Here is a 25,002-nt window from a genome sequence, read left to right on the forward strand (position 1 = left end):
TAGGTGGTAGACCGGGTAAATCTTCAGGAAACACATCCAGAAATTCACACACTACCGGAATATCTCTAATCTCTTTGATAGCAGTTGCACAAATCTTGCCCACTAATCTTCTTAGAGTTGGAAGTTGGATGAGAAGTTGAGAATTACTATCAGGCAAACTCACCCTTAAGGTCCTATTCAAAGCATCTATAACAGCCTTATGTTGATACATCCAATTCATTCCCAAGATTACATCTATATCCTGATCCTTAAGGATAATCATGGTAGTGGAAAAAATATGCCCACCCAGGTTTACGAGTACCTGGTATACCATTTCCTTAGTACACAGACGTCCCCCGGGCGACTGTATAAAGAAACTTTCCTTTGTTGCCCCAATTGAAATTTCATGCTCCACGACAAATGTTCTATTGATGAATGAATGCGATGCACCAGAATCAAAAAGTATAACTATAGGGTGATTGGCAACAGTAAACATACCCATCATCACCGGCTCCCCTTCTGGAATTTCTCCAGCTTGAATATAGAACACCTGTCCTATTTTCCTCTCATCTTTGCCCTTCTAAACATTCTGATTGGGGTTCTTGTTTAGTGCCTGACTCTGTTGTTGATTGGCAGGGATCTTCTGATAATTTTGATTAGCCTGCCTAGGATATGGACATTCCCTGGAAAAATGACCAGTCCTTCCACAATTGTAGCACGGGTAGTTGTGACCCTGGGATGTTGGAGCATTGCCACCAGAAGCATTAGTTGACTGTGAATTCGGATAGGTTATAGCAGGACGGACATTTGACTGTTGCCCAGCTTGGAACTGCAGCGGACGATAAGGAGGATGATTACGATGTACTGGATGATAAATCACCCTCTGCCTCTTCTGATTTCCCCCAAAAGATCCAGATGGCACACTCTTTTTCTTTTTGAGCTCCTTATGCTGCTGATATTTTGACACTAAGGCAATTGCAATATTTATGGCCTCATGGTAAGTGACATTGGTACAAGTGGTCATCATAGTCTGCAACTTGGTATTCAGGCCTCTCATAAACCACCTCTTCTTCTTGGCATCAGTATTGACATGTTCGGATGCATATTGGGACAGATGATTAAATCTTCCCACATACTGCATCACGGTTTGATCTCCCTATTTTAAAGCAAGGAATTCATCTAACTTCATAGCCATCACTCCTTCAGGGATATAGTGGGCTCTGAAGGCAGTACGGAACTCAGCCCAAGTTATTGGAATGCCAGCTGGTTGCATAGCCACTAAGTTTGCCCACCAAGCACTTGCTGCTCCTCTAAGTTGCTGGGCAGCAAACGCAGGTTTTTGATACTCCATACATGGAATAAGGTCAAATTTCTGTTCCATGGTTCGAAGCCAGTCATTGGCCTCCAATGGTTCATCTGCCTTGGTGAACACTGGGGGTCTTGTGTCTGTGAAATCGACATATGTAGCCTCCTGTCTGTTATGGTGGCATCCACGGTTTCCATACATCTGATTTTGATTACTCTGAGCCATCTCATGAAGCAAACGAGAATTTTCAGCCGTCACATTGACAAGTGCAGTTATAGCATCAGCTAAATTTGTTGGAACTGGTGGCGTAGAATACCATCCTCATCTTGTGAAGTTTCAGGAACATACGAACCCCGCATACGACGCATCTGCTCATAACAAACCAAACTTTATTCACATGTCTTTATTGAATTGTACCAAAGCTTACTCTAGACACATTACATAGGGTTTACTAATGTACAAACAAACCCACGAGTATGACAACAAAACTATATAACTTAACTAGAGCTACTATTATACAACTCTACTCTTTTCCTCAATTTTTTCAAACTTCAGGCTCGGTATCCATTCCGGAATTATTACCGCCTTCATCATCACTTTCATCGATCATTACTAATTCTTCAGGATCTTCTTCCTCTTCCTCTCCCGATTCATCATCATCAGCAAGGATGACACTGGGGTCCATGGCATCAGCTTGAGGCTCATGATTCGGATTTAGTAGATTGCTAAGCCTATGAACTTCCTCATGTAGATAAGTATTATGTTCTTCTAAATCTTCTACATAGAATTCTAGCTCATGAGTTCTAGCTCTAGCTACATTTTCCCTCTGCCAAGCTTCATTTCTTCCCTCCACCGTACGAACCAACATACGTTCGCAGTTCCTATGCGCAGTGGTGAGATGCCTCAATTGACTCTATAATTCTCCTATTTGTATAACATCCAAAGCCCTATCTCTAATAGATTGTGCTAACTCTATAGAAACTCTTAGTATCTCTACCTGGGGGTCAGGCCTAGTACTGCTACTGCTAGCACCATCATTTCTAGGGGCAAGTTGATGATGAGGAACTCCTTTGGGTCCGGTGGACTTACGGGGCGTTATCTTGGCACGAGCCATACTGTAGGAAACCAATTTAATCCAAGTAAGACTATTTGATCGAAATCTAAAAAGTAGCTAAGATGGATTACATTCCTCAAACCAGACTCACTACTCAACTCCAGACTAAGAGGTGAAGGAAGTAACGAGTGAATTATTCATGATGCATGAATCGTTCTTACGAACAAAAACATCAAAGTTTATAATGCACATAAATAACATTTATTTTTATATAGGGCATAGTAATATTACTACTCCACCACACAACACCTTTCTAATCAAATACGGAATGGTGAGAAAGAAATAAGATAAGTCAGAAGCAATTTGGACCAAATTATCAAGTTAAATTTAGTCATCCCAAATCATTTTGAAGTTTTTGTAAAACAATACAACAAAAACCTTGTAACAATCGCTCCGATACCATTCTGTGGCAGAACTTCCTAAGTTATAGGGCCCACATGCACTTGTCACTGTCCGACGACCTTTGACATCTATGCATATGTTTCCATGAACTTAAAAAGACTATCGGGTGTCCTCGGGGAACCCCAAATCATCCACGATTTCCGAGCAGAATCACGTTACAGAGTCATTGCAGTATTACAACATTTATTCAAATATCAAAACCAGAGTAAAAAAATAGCGGAAGTCTTACGATAACATAGTTTACAAACCAGATGATTCAAACCTTACAAACTAAGTTCGATAATTATTACAAACCATAGTAGTAGTGGAGTGGCATAATTAATATATACATAACACACAAAATAAACATCCTACCCAAGGATCACACATTTACTTCTCATCGTCAGAACGAACGATAGTCATGCAGCACGATCCAAAATAGATCTGCTCATGAGGCTCACCTGCAACAAGGGTCAACGAACCTTGAGTACAAAAGTACTCAACAAGACTTATCCGAAATATTGACTGATAACTAGGAATGCAGGCTCAGGGATTCAAGGTATAGCTTTAACAATTATCAAAGTTCTTTTGCATAAAAGCTCTTTTAACAAAATTCTTTATATAGAAAACTTCATAAGAATTATATACAAAGCTGACACGATCCGTGCTGAGATCATGAAACTTCATATCTAACACCTTCACAAGCCTTATTCGAGTTCCAGTTATTAGTACTATGATGATGAACAGTGAGTTGAGTCTCCATAACCGAGGAGCAACGACGATTCGAACCGATTAAGCCCAGCTGGGAATTCTAGACCACACGACATATGCAGGTTCCAGACCTACATATACCAACCTACCCTTGGATCCTCTAAAACAAGAACGGGTCCACGCCACCCGAGAATATAGTACTCCACCAATCCAGCCCATTGCCACGTGGGTACACGCTATTCCCACCATCTCTCCACTCCCAGTGCGCAAGTAGCCCTTCTTGTAATAGAATTGCCAAGTTCAGGCTTACCAGAGAATGTGGTTAGTACTACAAATTCTCACCTCATGCAATTCAACAATGGACATGCCTTAATCGACACAGGCGGAAAGAACCTGCTCACAAGGCCTCCATGTCTTGTGGCTCACACACACCGAGTCCGCCCGGTCTAGATTTATTACTCCACATTCCCATATCACATGCTATCATAATTAACCAATGTTCCGTTTAAAACTTGCAGGTGGTAGGTAGTCACCCGACTTTCATCGTTCTACGCATAGCTAAGCAAAACTAGGCATATACGAGTTTAAAACTGGTAATATGGTAAATATGGAATAACAAGGGTGGTAATGCACCAATTAGGCTCTTACTTAACTCCTAACCACTTAATGCAGTAACAGAAAGCAAAAGTGAAATTAATTTATAAAACACAAGGTAGGGTTGTATGCATCCAGGGCTTGCCTTTGTTGACGGAAAAGTCCGATTCCTACGACGTCACACCAGTATTTGATCCGACCTCAACAGATGGAATAACCTCCTCAATAACTTGATTAACTACCATGTGTTCACCTTCGTCCACTACACGTAATAACAATGCCATGTTTAACATGATGCGGAATACGAAATATGATGCTCGATGATGGATACAAAAATTAACAATTTGAATACAACTTTCCTTCGTGGTACAGTTGCAAGTCAAACAAACTAAATCTTTTTCATAACACATACATCAACTGCCAAGGATCATTATCAACAAATGACCCAAGGTCATCACTCAATCCAAAATTACAAACAAAACCTAAATCACTAAAGGTTACTATTTGCTTTTATGAATTAATTATTTAATTCAAAATTATGAAATAAATCAACTTATTCTAATTGAGCTCAAAATTTTAGTAAATGTTCATTACATGATAACTAAGTGGCAAAACAAATTTCATAATTTTTGGACAAGTAAATAAGCCTAGAAAAATCATGGAAATCCATTTATTAATGAATTGAGCAATTTTTATCACATTCAAAAAGTACTGAAAACATTATTTCATATTTTTCTTAAATAATTTACATCGTAGAGAAGTCACACAAAAATTTTCATAATTTTTGGAGCTCTAAATAAATCTACACAAAAATAACAAAAATAGACACTATTCATTTATTTCAGAAAATAGAAAAATCCATTTTTGAACTACACAGTCACTGACATGGTGACCCCACTTGTCATCCCCTTCCTCCCGCTTTGACTACGGCGATGATGGTGCTGACCGGCGATATCTCGACGACGGTGAGATCAACGGCGACGGCGAATGCACTAACATGATCACTACATCCCGGCGCACCGATTTGTGGCACAAACGCGACCAATTACTGCCTGGACCAAGCACTACTCCGGCCATGGCGGCTGCGGTGGCACGGCGACACAACGCTGGCAAAACGAAGCCGAAAACGAGGAAACAGAGGGCATGGGAAGGTCCAGTAGCTCACCATGAACACGTTGGAGCAAAGAACGAGACCGGATAAGCTACGATGACATGGGTCGACGTTGACAGCGGTCACGGCAGAGCGATCTTCGACGACGGCGATGCTCCGGTAGCTGTGGTGGTCAAAATGAAAAATCAATGGGTCACAAAGCACTACATCATTGCAGCAAAGCCGAAACAAGACTCGACAAGGGCAGGGACTCACCGTAGCGCACTGGCCATGGCAACGCGGGCTCGACGGCGGGGCTGCCGGCCGTGGAGAATAAACACGACGAGGGGTGGTTCCCAGCGAAATTAAGCTGAATTGATGGGTTGGCTGAGCACATAAGGATAAGGCGGAGCTAATGGATGCTTTTCTGCAATGGCAGAGGCATTGGTTCAACGATGAGGGCTCACCGTAGATGATCGGCAACGTCGGGAAAAACAAAGGGCGAAGGAAGAACAACGACGACGGCGTCGGAGCTTTATAGGGCGGCCAAGGAAGCAAGGAGAAGCCATAGCGACGCCTTTCCTACGCCAGCACGAAGCCAAGGCCACCACGCACGCGCCTAGAACGCCGAAGACGATCACCGGCCATGTAGCTTCGGCGGTGAACACTACTCACAATATTTACAAGTTTGCCATTCGCCAAAATTCACAAATTACTCTCAAATTTTCATAACAACTCAAAAATCTCCAAAAACAAAAGTTGTTCAAAATCAAAAGTTCTACAACTTTGCTTTTATAACCATCTCCTAATTCAGTCTAGATTTTGAAATGATCTTTTAAATTCAAATAGGGGATATTTAACGAATTACGCCTTTTTGAATTACTCCAAATTTTTCTGAACAACTTGAAAAACTCCAAAAATAAACTTTGTATAACTTGTTAAGCTCTACACTTTTGCTTTTGGGCCCAACCCCAAAATATGCTTAGATTTTGAAATGGATTTTTAGGGTAGGGTTTAAATATTGAAAAGCGGGGTTTTCTTGAAAAATTCAAAACCCATACAAACTTTGAACTTGAGTTAAATAATACAATTCAATACTCATTACACAAATGTAAACTCGTTTTAGTGAATGCATATCAAAGTTTTCACCAAATGCCAAATGCTTTGCAATGCATATGATGACATGTTAGATTTTAATACTTAAACACCCGAGGTGTTACAGCCAGCAACTAGGACAAGTGCTCTAGACATTTATTCAATATTGCTATCTGTCACTGACTTGTGTGCCACATATACATATTTGTTCTTTTGCGTGCCTCCCAAGCTCCACATATACTTCAGATCGGTATAGAAAAAGACCCTTGCAATCTTGGTGTCACACCCTCACAGGTATCATGTACCAGCCACCGGTTGTACCGTCCACTGCTTTGCGTTGGTAAGAACCTTGTAAGAGCTTGATAAGGTGTTTCCTTTTGCTGTGATCTTGAGATGCAGCACCACTCCACTTGTGTAGTAGGATTATTAGGGATAACCTTCACTGTTTGTTGCTATGTTTTGTGTCTACGATGGCAGGTGATGATGAAGATAAGACGCCCAAAGACTTCAAGGAGTGCGCCAGCCAAGAGCAACTACAATTTGTTATAGAACATGCTCATAAGGATATGAGCAAGGCAATTGCCAAGGCTGTAACCAATGCGCTCAATGACCTCAAGCTCGGTAGCACTCTTAAGAGATTGGAGAAAAGAGTGTCCATGTTAACCAACAGGATAGTTGCATTGGAAAACCGTCCAGCGCCCGATGAAGATGTGAACGACGATGACGAGATGTATGATACTGATGGTAATGTTGATCGAGTAGCAACAAGGAGAAACATATTACATCTTCGTCTTCACACAAACACCATAGGTATGGGTGGCGCTCGACACTTCAACCGCCATCAAGGTAATCGTAATCGTGCTCCCGATGATCCTTATGCAAAGGTTAAATTTACCATACCTTCTTTTTCAAGACAATATGATGCTGAGGGATACCTTGATTGGGAGATGACAGTAGAGCAAAAGTTTAGTGCCCACCTTGTACCTGAGCAATATAGAGTTCAACAAGCTACTAGTGAGTTTAAGGACTTTGCCATTATTTGGTGGTATGGGCTAGTTGCAGAGGATGTTTTACCTGGTACATGGGAAGAACTTAAGATAGCTATGCGTGATCGTTTTATTCCTCCTTCTTATAAACATGAATGGCATAACAAATTGCAGTGCTTAGAGCAGGGCAATATGTCTGTCCAAGAATATTATACAGAGTTTCAAAAGTGTGCAATACGTTGTGGGATAGTAGAGGACATGGAAGATACCATTGTTTGGTTTTTTGGTGGTTTGAGGCATGAAATACAAGATATTGTTTTCCATATAGAATTTTATACTCTCAAATGTTTGTTCTAGCTTGCTATGCTTGCAGAAAAAGAATTGCAGGAATGTCAGCAAAAGAACCATACCAACATTGGCGACAACCTCAACCAGATTTTAGCAAGGGTGGAGCAAACATTTGCGAAGGTTGAGACTGCGATAAAAATGCGAGTGGTTACTTTCGCCACTACAACAACATCTTCACCACCACCACCTCCCACACATACCTTGGAGTCTGGTAAAACTTTAAACCATGCTGAAAATGCACAAACTAATAGAGATAGAGCTGCTAATGAAAAGAAAGAATTGGATGTTAAATCTGAATTGCCTTTGTCAAAAAATAATTATTCTAATAATGCTAGGGATAAAGAACAGCTGTGTGAAAATGCTTTTATTATACGTATGCCACAACTAGTGAATGAGTATGATGCTTTGGCTTTGGAACCAATTACTTATGCTGAACATAAAAATTTGCTTCCCATTGCTACCGGAAAAGATGAAAAGAAATTATTGTATTCTTCAAATACTTTGGGTTATATTGAGTTTGATACTTTATATGCTCTTAGTAGTTTAGAAGAGAAACTTAAATGTGTTGAATTGTCATGGTTGTCTACTTGTACATATCATTTTATTGGAAAATATAATTGTAAAGGAGAGTATATGGTGCATCGTGTCTATATTTGTTCAAATATGAAATCTCCTTATATCAAATGTATGATCAACCAAAGGATTGCAATTGCTATAATCTAGTCATGTCGAGTTCCCCTAGTTTTGTTATAAAGAAACACGTTAAATTTCAAGAAGGGGAGCAATGTTGGCTACTACCAACAACATTTTCTTCAGCTAATCACAAACCGAGGACGGTTTGTTGTCAAGAAGGGGAGGATGATGAGGACATGACACCATCGGATACGACCATTGTTTATAAGGTGAGCTCGTTCCTACATTTGCATAGTGATTTTTGGTACAATTCACTTGGTTCCACATGTATATGTTGTTATTTGAATATAGGTACAAATATGTCTCAACATGCAAGTTCATCAAAGTTGAATATTTGGTTCATCGGCAGCTCGACAGTGCTTCATTGGGAAGGCCATAACTCAGCCATCTGGAGTGCGATCGAGGTCAATGAGCACTTGATGGAAATCTTGTTTGATAAGATTTCAAATAGATCTGGTCTCATCTCAATATCACATCAGCAAGGCCTCCAAACTATCAAGATATTATGTCGCTGTTTCTGCTGGGAGCTACACTATCGTTATGGGCTTGTTATTCATCCTTGGAACCCTGGCCCAAGTGGGAGCACACCCCAAGGACTTGGAGAACCCACCAAGAAAGCCCTTGGACGTCCTCCTCCTTGGCCACCACCTTAGGAGGCCAGCAAGGACGTCCAAGCCAAGCCGGAGGCCCAGTCCAACTTGAGTTCGAGTTCATCTCGGGCTCTAGGACCAGCGTGTAGTAAAATGAACGTCCAGGTCGCATATGAACTCTATTTTTGATGATCCACATATGGATGGAAATTTAATTTGATAAGGAAGCCAATCTAAGTGGTTTCACGTCAAAAGCTCTTCGGAATCAACGGAAATCATCAAAACAAGTCAGCGTCCAGAATCTGCCAGGGTGCTGCGACACCTTCTTTTGGTCCGTTGGGCCGTGTATCGTGTTTGGGCCCATTAGGGGGCGTGTCTAGGGTAGGCGACGACCCTAAGACCTTTATAATCATACGCCGCCGCCATCATTAGGTTTTGGGTTTTGTTTTAGATCAATCTATCATTGAACAGATGCCATTATCGGTTTGCAAGACCCCAACTTCGAGTGCTTAATCATTCATCTGCAATTGTCACTTTAATTGAGTTGCTTTTTATCTTGTTCTTGCTTGTGTTCTTCGATTCGCAGCAGGGATTAGCCTTCTTGGCGAGGTCAACCGGATTGTGACACAGTTGATAACCAGAGGAGACATGGTGCTAAGGTTGCAGGGTTTGGGTCTTTGTGATCTGAAGCTAGATCGGTGTGTCGCTCTCCGAACAAATCGTTGTTTATTTTGAACCTAGCGGAAGATCGGGACCCTCGTCTACATTAAGATCCCTCATTAGTGAAAGCAAGAGAAGCAAAGTGTGCATCCACCCTTCTCATTAGGCTTGTCATGGTCAAGTGAGAGTTTGTGCTTGTTACTCTTGGTGATCGCCATCACCTAGACGGCTTGGTGGTGATTGGGAGCTTAGTGATCATCCAGCGGAGCTTATGGATGACCCAACTCAAGTTGTGAGCGGTTGTGGGTGATTCACCGTGATAGAGTGTCAAAGAATCAACCCATAGAGAGCACTTGATCCTTGTGTGGATCAAGGGGGAGCTACACCCTTGCGCAGGTGCTCCAACGAGGACTAGTGGGGAGTGGCGACTCTCCGATACCTCAACAAAACATCGCCGCATTCCTCCTTCTCTCTTTACTTTGAGCATTTACTTTGAGCACTTCAATTCTTGTCTTTACATTCATAGAATTGCCATGCTAGAGTAGGATTGGAACTTAGGTTGCAAGATTTTTTGTGCGGTAGAACATTAGAAACACTTTCTAGGCACAAGGGGTGAAGTTCGGCTAACCATAGGGTTTAATTATTGCAAAGAATTTTAGAATTAGCCCAATTCACCCCCCCCCCCTCTTGGGCATCTTGATCCTTTCAGGGACCACCTATGAGTCTCTGGTTCACAAACTAGGACATAAGGGCCTATGAACCACCAAGGAACTCCTAGACATTGCCACAAGCCATGCCTCGGGTGAAGAAGATGAGGATGTCGGCGAGGTGAGGCGAGATGAGGATGCCGGTGAAGGCACCTCCAATCGTCCTGCCAAAAAGAAGAACAAGAAGCAATGGTGCGAGGGCTCGCTCATGGCTGCCGCTGACCGAAGGGGTGGTCGAAAGCCCATGGAGGGCACTCCGAACCATTTCAAAAAACTACTCGAGGGGCCATGCCCAAACCATGCTTTCTCAGTCAAGCATCTGTACAAGGACTGCAGCCTCATGTGGCAGTTCTTGTCTGGAGGCTCCAACAAAGGGGAGCATAGAAAGGACCCTGACCCCACCATGGATGATGCTAAGGAGAAGGACGACTGCTTTCCAACATCAGATAGCTACCTCATGATCTTCAGAGGATCGGAGGCCTATGACTCCAAGCGCCGCTAGAAGATCGCATGCCGTGAGGTCTATGCGACTGAACTGGCCACACCTACCTTCCTCTAGTGGTTAGAATCTGCCATAACCTTCGACTGGACCGACCACCTGAAGAGCATCCTACAATTGGGGAGATATCTGCTCGTGGTTGACCCGATCATCGGTACGAAGCACCTCACCAAGGTACTGATAAATGGGGGCAGCGGCCTCAACATCCTGTATGCTGAGACGCTCGATGCCATGGGCATCGACCGAGCACGCGTTTGGCCGATCGGAGCGCCTTTCCACAGTGTCATGCCTAGAAAGCAGGCCTTGCCAATTGGGTTGCTCGATCTGCCCATCACCTTTGGGGTGTGTCCAAATATATGACAGAGACCGTCACCTTTGAAGTGGTTAGGTTCCATGGAACCTACCACGCCATCCTGGGGTGACCATGCTACGCAAAGTTCATGGCCATCCCCAACTACACCTACCTCAAACTAAAGATGCTAGGCCTAGGCGGGATCATCACCGTCGGCACCTCCTTTCAGTGTGCCTACGAGTGCGAGGTTGAGTTTTGCGATCACATCACAGCAATCATAGCCTCTATAGAGCTCGCAGCCCTCAGGAAGGAGGTTGCCAAAGAAGCACCCAACCCCAAGTGGTCGACTAGGTCCTTTGAGCTAGTGGAGGGCTCCAAGGAGATCCTCGTAGACCCCAAGAGCACTGAGGGCAAAATGGTGCGCATTGGTACCATGCTTTCCTCTAAAAAGGAAAGCGCACTCGTCGGCTTCCTCCACGCCAATAGAGACATCTTTGTGTGGAAACCCTCAGATATGCCAGGGATTCCAAGGGAAGTCGCCGAGCATGCCTTGAAGGTCTGCCCAGGCTCCAAGCTAGTGAAACAACGCCTACATCACTTCGATGAGGGGAAACGCAAGACCATCGGTGAGGAGATCGCAAAGCTTCTGGCAACCAGATTCATCAAGGAAGTGTACCACCTAGAGTGGTTAGCCAATCCCATTCTTATATGAAAGAAGAGTAGGAAATGGAGGATGTGTGTTGACTACACAGGTCTCAACAAAGTATGCCCAAAGGATCCATTTCCTTTGCAGTGCATAGACCAAACAGTTGACTCCACCTCAGGGTGCGAAACCCTCTGCTTTCTTAATGCGTACTCCAGGTACCATCAAATCACGATGAAAGAGTCCGACCAACTCACAACATCTTTCATCACTCCCTTTGGATCATTCTGCTACATCACAATGTCATTCGGTCTAAAGAACGTTGGGCCACATACCAGCGTTGTATGCTCAAGTGTTTTGAGGACCTCATCGGGTAGATCATTGAGGCCTACATTGACAACATCGTGGTCAAGTCCAAATGGGCTGACCACCTCATAATCGATCTTGAGTAGACCCTTGCAAAACTCTGAGCAAACAGCATCAAACTTAATCCCAAGAAGTGTGTTTTTGGGGTCCCAAGGGGCATGCTGCTTGGTTTCATCATCTCTGAGCGTGGCATCGAAGCCAATCCAGAGAAGATCTCAGCCATCATAAGGATGGGCCCGATTCAGAACATAAAGGGGGTACAGTGGGTTATGGGGTGCCTCACCATGCTCAGCCGCTTCATCTCATGCCTCAGCAAATGAGGTCTCCTCCTTTATTGACTTCTAAAGAAGGCCGATCACTTCAAATGGACATCCGAGGCCCAGGAAGCACTTGACATGGTTTAAGTAGCTCCTAACGAAGGCCCCAATCCTGGTTCCTCCTACCGAGGGAGAATCCCTTCTACTCTACATCATGGCCACCACGCAAGTGGTTAGCGCCGCCCTAGTAGTGGAGCAGGAAGAAGAGGGGCATGCCCTCAAAGTATAGCACCCTATGTACTTCATCAGCGAGGTCCTATCTGAATTGAAGACCCGCTACCCCCCAATCTAGAAGCTTTTGTACGCTGTCCTCATCACCAGGAGGAAGCTACGCCACTACTTCGAGTCACATCCAGTGACGGTCATGACGCCCTTCCCCCTCAGTGAGGTCATCCAAAACCAAGAGCCATAGGAAGAACCATGAAATGGGCGCTTGAGCTGATGGGTCAGGGCATTGCATATGCCTCCTATATAGCCATCAAGTCCTAGGTGTTGATTGATTTCATCACAGAATGCACCGAGGTCCAAACGCCACCAGTGGTCATCAATCAAGAGTACTGGACAATGTACTTCGATGGATCGCTAATGAAGAAGGGCATCGGCATGGGGCAAGTCTTCGTGTTGCCCCTTGGGGTACGCATGAGGTACATGGTCCATCTTCATTTCCCCTCCTCCAACAATGTGGCCGAATATGAGGCGCTCATCAATGGCCTACGCATTGCCATCGAGTTGGGCGTCTGATGCCTTGATGTTCAAGGAGATTCCCAGCTGGTCGTCGACCAGGTCATGAAGGAGTCCAACTGCCATGACGTCAAGATGGCCATGTACTATCGAGAAGTCTACCGGTTGGAGGACAAGTTCGAAGGCCTCAAGCTCAACCACATCCCAAGGCGTCTCAACGAGGCGGCTAACGTGCTTGCAAAAGTAGCATCCGGCCGAGAGTCGATTCCAACGGGCGTCTTCACCAGCGACCAGCACAAGGCCTCGGTACGCTATGAGAGGTTAGAACAAGGTGGTGATAGTCCATCCAATCCTGGCCTGAGGGCTGACCAACCGTCGGCTACATCCAACCCTAAAGTCATAGAGCTCAAAGAGGACCCAGCAATAGAGCCCGACCCTCTAGTCGACTAGAGGACACTCTACCTCGACTACCTCCTCCGTGACACACTACTAATGGATAGGATGGAAGCTCGATGGCTCGCATGTCATGCCAAGTCCTTTGTTCTTATGGAGGGTGAACTCTACAAGTGAAGCCACATCGGGATCCTACAGCGCTGCATCCCCTTCGAACAGGGGAAGCGTTTGCTAAGTGATATCCATGGTGGGGTCTACAATCACCATGCTACACCTAGAACCCTGGTCGAAAACGTGTTCCGATAGGGCTTCTATTGGCCTACCATGGTAGCCGATGCTGAGCAAATCATACGCACCTATGAAGGGTGCCATTACTACGCTCAGCAGACTCACCTACTAGCCCAAGCACTCTAGACGATCCCCATCACCAAGCCATTCATAGTCTGGGGACTCGATCTAGTTGGACCACTCAAAAAGGTGCCCTAGGGCTACACCCACTTGCTTGTCATCATAGACAAGTTTACAAAGTGGATACAAGCTCGACCGATTTCCACGATCAAATTCGAGCAGGCTATATTCTTCTTCCTCGACATCATCCATCGCTTCAGAGTCCCAAACTCCATCATTATGGACAATGGCACATAGTTCACTGGCAAGAAATTCCTCCAATTTTGCGATGAACATCACATCCACGTCGACTGGGCCTCCGTAGTGCACCCTCGGATGAACAGGCAGGTAGAACACGCAAATAGCATGGTCCTACAGGGCCTCAAGCCAAGGATCTTCAACCGGTTGAACAAATTCGATGCACGCGGGGTCAAAGTACTTCCTTTAGTACTCTAGAGCCTAAGGACAACCCCCAGTCGAGCCACCGGCTATACACCCTTCTTCATGGTCTATGGTTTTGAGGCTGTCCTCCCAACCGACCACGACTATAGAGCACCAAGGATCAGGGCATACGATGAACAGGGAGCCAAAGCATCCCATGAGGATGCCATGGACCAGCTGGATGAAGTGCACAACGTCCTCCTCCGCTCGGACAAGTACCAACAGGCATTGCGATGGTACCACAGCCAGCGAGTGCGGGGCCAAGCCTTCAATGTCGGGGACCTAGTCCTCCACCTCGTATAGAGCAACAAGGACTGCCACAAGCTCTCCCCACCATGGGAGGGACCGTACGTAGTTGTAGAGGTGCTCCGTCTAGGCGCCTACAAGCTTAAGAACATCGATAGCAAAATCATCACCAATGCCTAGAACATCGAGCAGCTACGTCGCTTTTACCCCTAATAAATGCACACTTTTCCTTATCAGTTTCATTATCAAACCCCCAATCCTTCTTGACATTTGACCCTAGTAATGGCAAGGGGTCGGGCCTCACTCGGGGGGCTAATATGAGTACATTTATCCTACAAACATTTTCTACGCATGCCCCTCTTTTTATGTTAGGACTTAGGAGCTAGGTTTACGGGAACAAGCTCTGAGTATAACTAGTTGGACTGCGGGATACCTATGCCCCAGTAGCTACAGTGTCTTTGCTCACCAGCATAATCAGAATTGGCTCGCCCACACTCCAAGATTTTATGACCATAACTATGGGAAGTGATGTAGACTAGGCCCGATCTTCCGAAAGGTATGATAGCGTCGATTGGTGGAGACTCGACGTTCACGATCTAGGCTTTGAACCAAGATTGATTCGGACCCCTGCAACCATTACACACTGCTTAGTTGGTTATCAACTACGCGAACGCGATTGACCTCGCCGAGAAGGCTTTCCTGCAAGCGAATCGAGAACACAAGCAAGAACAGGATGAACGCAATCTGAAATTGCAAATAAATATGAGGCTTATGAGATCAAGAAGGAGTTCAAGTCTTTATTCGAAAAGACTAATTGCCACAGGCAAACAAGATCAAGAACTGGGGCCCTGGTTCACAGCAAGTGGCCTTGGCGGCGACAGTTGCAGCAAAACGATGTCTATTTCATGAGGAAATCAAGAACTAAACAAAACACAAACCCTAAGGAGAGCGACGGCTGGTATGTATAGAGTCTTGGGCGTCACCCCCCATGGACATGGCCCCTAATGGGCCCAAACACGATACACGGTCCAACGGACCAAAAGACGGTGTCGCAGCACCCTGATAGATTCTGGACGCTGACTTGTTTTGATGATTTCCGTTGATTGCGAAGGCCTTTTGACGTGAAACTAATTGGGTTAGTTTCCTTATCCAATTAGCTTTCCATCCATATGTGGATTGTCAAAAATGGAGTTCGGATGTGTCCTGGGTGACCAGTTTAAGGCAGACTAGTCCTAGAGCCCGAACCGGACTCGAACTTGAGTTGGACTCGGCTTCCACCATGAAAAAGATGAATTGGACGCCCATGCTGGACCTCCTCCTCTACTTGGCTTGTATGCAATGAAGTAGTGATGTCCTCATCAGGAAGGGTCGAAATGCACTAAACCTCTTTTATAAAAAGAGAGAGAAGAGCTAAAAGGTTGTTTACTATAACAAAGAGCTCGTCCATTATGCACAAATTCAATGCTTGACTTTTCTGCCTAACTAAACTCTTGCATGGGATGCTCTCATCCTCTATTTCCGTAGGGAAATCTTGTCTTGATAGGTAATGCGAGTCGATCAGATGGCTTGGCCACCAACGAGAAGCGGATAAGGAGTAGACATGATCACGCTCATGTTCGGGGGGTTTCTGAACCCATCACTCTTACCATCGAGGTAAAACCAGTGCCCAGGTCGATCAGATGGCTCAAGACCACTGCTGAAAGATAAGCATCCTCACTTACTTACTTTACATATTAATTTCATTATTGAGCCTCCGACCCCAGCAACGGCAGAGGGTCGAGAAATGCTCAGGGGCTGGCGAGGGTGTCTATTCGCAAGACATTATCTTTGCCTAGCCCCTCCTTATGTTTAAAAAACTAGAGGCACAGTGTGTAGGGACAAACTTTTAGTAAGCCTGGTCAGACCGCTAGGACCCTACGCCCTAGTGGCTACGTCATTTTTTATCCACCAACACGATCAATCCTTGTCTCAGCACTCCAAACCTTAACCTCCACCATCTCAGGAAGGATTTGGAGGGGCCTACCTATGGAATCTCCATCAACGAGAGGCTATCAGGTTGCCCAAATCGATCGAACGGCTTGAGCCGCTGCCGAATGGCAGATATGGAAGAATGGGAGGCTCATGTAGGTTACATTGGTTCCATCATTAATGTCAGACCTAGACCCCCGCATGGACATATCCGGTAAGAACTCCCAGAACTCATCACTTGTGCCATCGAGGTAACATTACCGACCCCTGCTATTTATTTATATAACCATTCATACACTTATCTCATACATCTAAGCATCGCATATGCGATCGCTGCAACACAATGCTTCACGTCACGTCACAAAGCGGTAGTCGTCTCATTCGATATGAGCGGCAACCAACCAAGGTCCGAAGGCTGGCCCATGAAGGGCTCGAGGCCACCTCATGTCAAATAGAGCTAGGGGAAAAACGAAATGAGCCCTAGCGGCCTTGCCCGACCCCGCTCAAAAGCGGACAGGGACATCTCGACCTTTATCGTTCGATTCTAACCTTGAGCCAAGCCCATTGAATCTCCATTAAGGAGAGGCCAATGGGCCACCTGAGCCTATTGAATGGCTCAGGCATCTACATGGAGGTGGGTTAACAAGTAGTGGAATGCCACATGAGTGCTCTACCGACCCATCAGCGGATGACGGACCTGGATTCCACTTGAACATGCCCGTTAGCGAGCTCGCTGAGCGCGACACTCGAGCCATCGAGGCAAGTGTCATTAGCTCAGCCCCTCTAGTTGTGGAAACCAAGGATGGGGTGATGCATGAATCACGGCTGGCCCCTACTGAACCCCACAGGGCTTGGGGGCTCGAGCTGCCTGATCCTAGATCGAAAGATCGAGGGTCAAAAGCCAACTTGTGGAGGGCCTAAGGCCACCTCATGTCGAACAAAGAGCTAGGGGGAAAACGCAGATGAGCCTCAACGACCTATGCACATCTCGCTTAGAAGCGGACAAGGTCATCTCAACCTTCTCATTTGATCCTAGCCTCTAGTCAAGCACATAGAATCCCCATTGAGGGGGAATCTGTTGGAAGGCGGGTTAAGGAGCAATAGAATGCCACACGAGGGCTTTGCCAACCCCATCACAAGCGATGGAACCAGATTTTGTTTGAACATGCCTGTTAGCGAGCTCACCGAGCACGTCACTCGAGCCACCGAGGCAAGTAACGTTAACTCAACCCCTCCAGTTGCGGAAACCGTGGTCGGGGCGATAGTCACAAAAATGAGCCGACCCTTGATCGAATCCCTGCCATGCATGGGGGCTTGAGGAAGGATGGACTTGCAAGGAGACCTAATGCATGGTCATAGAATGATAGCTAAGATCCTAGGGTGAGGGTACGTGCGAATACAAGAGATGTATTCTCCTAAGTTTCGCTATCCTCCCCTCTATTTTCATTGGTGTTCGACCCCAGCAACGGCAAGGCATCGGATCTCACTCGAGGGCTGATAAAGGTATAGGTACACCTTTTCTGAAATAGTCTCCATGTCAGACCTCTTTCTCACGCTAAGCCTAGCAGCAAAGTTTGTGGAAACAAATAATTGATCATGTCTGGTTGGACTGCAAAAACACCTATGCCTCGGCGACTACGGTATATTTGCTCACCAGCATGATCAAAGTTCTCCCCTTACATCTCGGGCCCTATGGTCTTAATGAACGGAAGGGTCTGAATACATGAGCCTTCTCTTTTCGCATACAAAAAGGGAAGGAAACAAATTCAATCAAACAAAACAAAATGACGAAATTGTTTTTATGATATATATAAGGATTGACACTTGTTTGCAAGTTATAATAAAGCTCATCCAATCTATTTGACTACCTATCCCCTCTAGGGGAGAACTATGTCTTCAACTTTATCCACCAGGTTCCGCGTGAGAGAAGCCACCGCCGTCTCTATCTCATCCAACTCAGAGGCTTCGTAGCCAGGCATGGAGCCAAGGCTCATTGTCTCCAAGTCAATACTATTCATGTAGTGAGAGCGGGCAATGGTGAAGGCTTGGGTGATCCTAGAGCGAAGAGCTTCCCTCTTGAGATGGCACACCCACGCCATGATATCTACGGCACGGGCCGCAAGCGAGCTAGTCCCCTCCTATTGTGCCACATCTAGGTCATCGTAGACCACTCCAAGGGTAGCGCGCATGAGATCATGCTTGTCACTCTCCGCCTGAAGGCTCCTCCATGCCTAGGTGAGCACCGTGGCTAGCCCAGCAGAAATGCTCTCGGCCTCCAGCCTCTGGGTTATCGTGGTTCTGAGCTCGGCCTAGAAGGAGCCAATCCTCTGCTGGGCCTCATCGTGCTCTCGAATGGCCTGGTCGTGCTCCCCATGGGCCACGCCATGCTCCGAGTGGAGCATCTCTGTGGTCTAGCATAGCTTGTCTCGCTCCTTGCACAGCCGGGCAACCACCTTAGCATCTAGGTTCGCCCTCTATTGTAGGTCCACAAACCTCCCCTTAGCTCCCAGCTTGAGCTCCCGCTCCTTATCTACCTTGGCTAGGACGTCGAGGATTCGCTGGTAGGCCTCGGTGTCCCTCTGGAGCAGCTCGTCCTGCTCCTTCTAGACTCTGGCGGCCTCCTCCTCATTCTGTCATGCCCTCACCAATAGTACCTCAAATGCCTTCCTAGCCTCCTCCATGTCCTAATGGGCCTCGACCTCTCGCAGTCGGAGACTGGCCACCTTCTTAGCTAGGGGAGTCAGCTCGACCACCCTCTATTGGGCGGCAATGAGTTGGGCAGACACATCCCCATGTAGCCAAGCCTCATCGATGAGGTGGTACCAGCACTCCTTCTGCACACGAAGGAACCGAGATTTCTCCTGGCTACGAGTGATAAGGAACTAAAAGAAGAAGATGGTCAGAACATAAAAACACATGAAGAAAGAAGAGGGCAAAAAGCAAGATTAAGTGAATACCTGGCCGATGGGAACGACAACGTCGCACAGGCCGCCCCTATCCTGGTTCAGAGCGCGGTCGGAAGCTCTGACCGACCCATCGTCGGCAGCGGCACCGCCTCCATCACAGGTTCTTCAGCAACCTCCGAGGGTGTCCTTCGAGCCTTCATGCCTGCTTGTCCCGCCAAGGGCACAGGCACCACCATGGGTCGTGCCTGATCAGCTGATGAGGCAATGACGCTGGCGCCACTCTCGCCTGAAGCGGGTGCAACATCAACCGATGGCCGTCGCCTCACCTAAATGGCGACGCTCTTCTTGGGCGCCAGCGCCAAAGAGTTGCCTTGACTTAGGATGCTGCAAGAAACAAAAGGCGTAAGTCATGCTGAAACATAGAGAAAAAAAAGAAAACAAAAGAGTTAATGACTTACATCGGCGTTGTTGGGCAAAGAATGTGTTTGGGGGATGAACCCCTAGGTCCTTGCTCCACCTCGTCAAGGTGGGGCCATTTTGAGCCTGCCCCCTACTCTGGGCAGAGGGGCTCGCATCCCTTGCATCTCGATGTGCGATGACGGAGCCACCCCCTCCATCGGCACCTCAGGTGTGGTGGTAGATCCGCCAGCCTCAGTTGGCTCTTGGGGCACGGCAGCGAAGCCACCCCTCCCCATCGGCACCTTGGGTGTGGCAGAAGATCCACCTGCCCCTGCTGGCTCTTTAGGTATGGCGGCGGGGCCATCGCCCTCCGCTAGAACCTCAAGCGCAGCGATGGGTCCACCCGCCCCTACTAGTTCTGAGGACAGGCCGATGATCTGGCCCGCCTCCTCTGGCCTCACGGACTCGCCTCCCCCTGCATGGAATGGGAAGGGTCCCTACAAGGATGAGTGGATACCTGTCAGCGTATCCTCGCTCTCTAGGTCATCCCACTCGATGTCGGCAACTACCTCATCATCATCATCATCATCACTGTCCATGTCCTCCCCTCGCTACCATGCCCATAGCTTCTACTGCTTCTTCCTCCTCTTGTCCTCCTTCGCTTTCTACTACCGCTCGGCCACAGCATGGTTGGCCATCGTCACGGACGGGTCCTTCGGCAGCAGAACCGGGTGATCCATAAGGACGAGTCTCTTTGGCTGGTCCCCTATCTCAATATCAGCATCAAGAGGTCAGGAGTTCAATTAAAAAGGAGGCACGAGGAAAGAAAATTTATGAAGATGATGTACCTCGGTTCTAGCCACATTGGGGGTGTCCTAGCACTGGATACACAAACTTGAGGACAACATCGACGTCATCCCGCAGAGGCTCCATTGCCTTCTTGATGTGTTGTGCCACTTTGGAGGGGGAGAGCGCTCCCTCAGGGAGCACCGTCCCATCGAGTGATGCCTCGAGTGCCATCGTGTGTAGGGGAAGCGCGCGCCTCATCAGCGATGCCTCCCTCTGTGTGTGGTAGGCACCAAAGATCCGTGACCCCTTCACGCCCCTCTCCTTCAGGATTCCGATGGCAGTGAGATGGTCCTGGATTCTCTTCTGTTCTTTCTCTAGGACTCCACACTTCCTCCACGAGTCCGAGACCTCTTCGATGAGGCACCCAATAAACTCTGGCAAAGGGGCGGTTGTGTCATTCTTGACATAGAACCAATGCGAATGCCACCCCTTGTCGGAGGTCGATAGACGCATCGGTGGGTACTCACTGACCCGGTTGTTGCAGAGCTGAATGTCGACACATCCCATCGGCACGTTCAACTCCTACTTCTTCTCCCACTTCTTTAGGAGGGTGATGGCAAAGAAGTACCACCACAGGTTGAAGTGGCAACTAATCCCCAGGAATCCCTCACACGGGGCGATGAATGTCGCAATGTGCTGGATTCCATTGGGATTAAGGTGCTACAGCTCTACCATATAGTAGTGCAGCAATCCCTAAAGAAACTTGTGGGTGGGGGTGGTGAATCCCCACTCATGGAAGTGAGTGAAGGACACAACATAGCCGTCAGGCAGTGACGGCGTGTCCTCATCACCGGGCAGCCACCACTCCTCAGCGGTAGTCCGCGTGCAAAGAAGACTACGGCGAACGAGGCCCTCCAGGCACTAGAGGGTGATGTCAAAGCAGCACCATGGCTCCATTGGAGGATTAGGGTGGGTGGATGCAAATTCGATGATGGTTGGGATGCGGATGCGGGAAGCTTAGGCGATTGGCGGCAAAGGTTGTAGATGCAAAGGCAACAAGACAAAGTACGAAACCCTGGGGGCGAACCCTTTGATTTTATAGGGGCGACGGATGCGAGGAAAGCAACCATCCGCCTAGATCTCCATGCCTACCATGATCTGCCACCACATCACATTGTGGGATATGTGCCCGTAATCCCTATCCTTTCCCTCCGAAGACGCGTCGGACGTTTTGCCTCCCCGAGCGAACCAGGACTCTTTACCGGCAAAAGGGATATGGGTCAAAAAGCATTTCTCTGGCCTGTCTAGGCCTAGGAGTTCAAGGGCTGGCCCAAGGCACCCTTTTACTGGACTAACCCTGGCTAGATCCCCACGAGTGGCCAAAACTCAGGCGCACGAGCTTCATGGGAGTCTTGGCCCATGATCAAGTCTCAGCCAGGCTGACCCTAGCTGGATCTCTGTGAACGGGATACCAGGATCCCAGTTGAACTATCCGGCTGACAAACCATCAAGTCTCACGGCCACACCCGCGAAGGGTCCGACCTCAATGAAGGAGAACTCACCGTCTTCAGGGCACGCCATGGGCAACAATAGAGGGGGCTACACCCACCGAGCGCACCCGCTAGCAGGTCAAAAAATCCCCCAGACAATTCTACTTGAATCACCCGGGGGCTCGGGGGCTACTGTCGGGGACCAATACTAGGGTGCCTGAAGAAGAGTTAATACCTATCAACATTGATTCGTCCTAGCATCAGGAGCACGACTGCACCTCTTGCTGGGCATCGCCTCATCCAGCCACCAAGGCCACGGGCTTCGCCTCGTCCGGTCCCCGAGGGTCGGCTCGACCTTAGCTAGCTCCTAAGGGCTAGCTTCGCCTCGCCTGACCCCCGAGGGCTAGCTCCACCTCGCCCGATGTCTGAGGGCTATTTCTACCCTGCCCGATGGCTGAGGGCTGGCTCCACCTCGCCCGATGTCTAAGGGCTAGTTCCGCCTCGCTCGACGTCTGAGGGTCGGCTCCACCTCACCCGACGTCTGAGGGTCGGGTCCACCTCGCCCGACGTTTGGGGGTTGTTTCCATCTCGCCTGATGTCTGAGGGCTGGCTCCGCCTCACCCGACGTCCGCGCTACTCCTTCATAACTATGCGCATAGATAAGGCAGGGCACTCAAGTCAACCGCAATACCGAGGACCATATCCTACACGCCTGCAGGAAAGTACCATTAGGATATGACAAGGCGGGCGCTTTAAGCCCTTTCAGGCATGTCAGAGCTCGAACAGTGTTGTAGGCGCCGACATTTGTCTTACAGTGTTGTGGGTGTCGCCATTTGCCCTCGGGCGCGGATCCTGACGGAAGCATACGACAACCACTACGGTTCAGGAGAAAACTTGCATCATCTACAGTAATGGACGAACGTTCACTGCGTCGCCTGCTCCCCATAGGGTCGATGATCAGCACCCTGGTCCGTCGCTCCGCTCGCCAGGGCAGGATGGGACGTGAACAGTTGCTGACAAAGCTAGAACATGGCATCATCAGCGAACAGACGCCCAGCGCGGCCCTATCAGGATTAGCGGACATGCACCCAGCATGGAGCTATCCCTGGCACCGTTTGTCCTATCAGTGGGACTCGCTCAGAGGAAAAGAAAGACCCGGCATCTTTGAAGGACCTTCTTGGCCTCTGGTTTTTCTTCTCTCTTCCATCTGTAATCCATGCTTTTCCTTGGTCTATAAAAGGGAAGGTAGGGCACCCCACTAAGAGGAGGGATCAATTCAACATACCACGCATCACATCACACACAGCTGAGCAGCAACCAAGCTCTCGACGACCACTCGACCTTTTCATCAGAGACTTGGGACTTGTCCCTCTCTCGCTCGTTTGTAACCCCTACTACGAACTTTTTTGTGCTAATAACATGGGCAACCGCTACGAACTGGATGTAGGAACATTCTGCCCGAACCAGTATAAATCTTGTGTCTTTTAGCACACCATCCGGGTCCAACGCACAATAACACAAATTTACTCGTTGATGTTTACCGAAACACCGACAATTGCATTGCTATGATGTTGACTTAGTCAATAACATGGCAATGGTGTTATTGCTACAAAAGTCCTGGATTTTTAGATCAGGGCGAGACGGAGGATAGTTGACTACTCATTACATACAACACACATTGCAACCAAAAATTTTAAAAGTTGAGATTTTTATATTACACATAACCACAGGATGTTACAGTCATCGTCAAGGCTGCTCTCCTGTTGGAAGCTTCTTGACTACTTCTTGGTGGAGTCCCTGTTGCTGTGTTGCACGAAGGAGATATGCTTGGCTGAGATCATTTCAGAAGGATTATCTCTTCTTGGCATTGGTGTTGGGGTGATCTCTGAATGACTGATGGATTCCTATGGTTGCCGTAATGCTATTAAAATCTTGCTAAGATGCTACTAAAATTTTGAATATTTTTTCAATATGAAATTTGATTTAAAATAATTGTAAATTGTGCCAATTATTTGGCTAAATCTAACCATTTTTTGTCAAAATACAATAGCAATGTCTTATTTTAAATCAGAGGTGAAAACAACTAGAGAAACCAGTGGCGGCATGAACAGTGGCGGCGTTCGGCGTACGTCGTCGCCGACCCGCCGGACGCCGGTAGCAAGCAGCCAAGCACATGTTGTTTGGACCGTCCCCCCCGCGCGTGCGAGCAGGTGGTCTACGCACCTGCGCCGGGCACAGTATCATGAATGCTCGGCAGTCGGCAGAGCCGATACGAACCACGGCACGCGCCAGCTGCGACCTGCGACTGCGAGTGCGAGTGCGAGCATGCCACTGTTCGCCCCCCATTAAAAATCGACACGCGGACCACGCGTGGGCGTTTTCGGCAGCTTGCTTGCTTCACGACGGTTGGTGCTCTCTGGTACAGCTATTTAAGCACGGATCAGACGTTTACGATCGAGCGGTAATCAGGCGATAAGAGAGAAAAAAATACTACTACCTCACAAGGGATACTCAAGATGTGGAGCAAGAACCACCAACGCCAGAGATCTGCCGGAGACAAGATACCTCGTTGGACGGCGGCGTTGCCATCGAGAACTGCAGGTTTTCCAAGCCAAGAACGTCTTTTTTTTAATGGACAAGCCAAGAATGTTGGCAGTCCAGAACGCAAGCCTGGATCACGAACCCAAAAGCCTGTATGAGGCCCAGGTAACTGGACAACTTGATTCACGTGCCATGGACCAACCGCTCTCCACGGGCTGTCCAGTGATTGTTTGGGTTGGGCTCTAGCCCCGTGTGGGCCGCGCGTTCTGAACACCCCGAACCTTCGATGATCATTCTCCGAGAGAAAACGCCACGAGCGGCGAGACGGCGGCGGCCGCATATTTTTCTTCCGCGTTGACGGTGGGGCCCGCCGCCGGCCAAACATTAGGA

The 25,002-nt window shown here is 47.6% G+C and overlaps 1 protein-coding gene across 1 annotated transcript; it reads left to right on the top strand.

Annotated features, from left to right (window-relative positions):
* The first annotated feature begins 13,187 nt into the window (after positions 1–13,187).
* On the top strand, positions 13,188–13,502 carry LOC136525848 (uncharacterized). Its single transcript, XM_066518699.1, has one exon. It carries the CDS (start codon positions 13,188–13,190, stop codon positions 13,500–13,502), a length of 315 nt encoding a protein of 104 aa, XP_066374796.1.
* The last annotated feature ends 11,500 nt before the right edge of the window (positions 13,503–25,002 follow it).

This window comes from Miscanthus floridulus, chromosome 19 (assembly GCF_019320115.1).
Source record: "Miscanthus floridulus cultivar M001 chromosome 19, ASM1932011v1, whole genome shotgun sequence".
Classification (NCBI taxonomy): Eukaryota; Viridiplantae; Streptophyta; class Magnoliopsida; order Poales; family Poaceae; genus Miscanthus; species Miscanthus floridulus.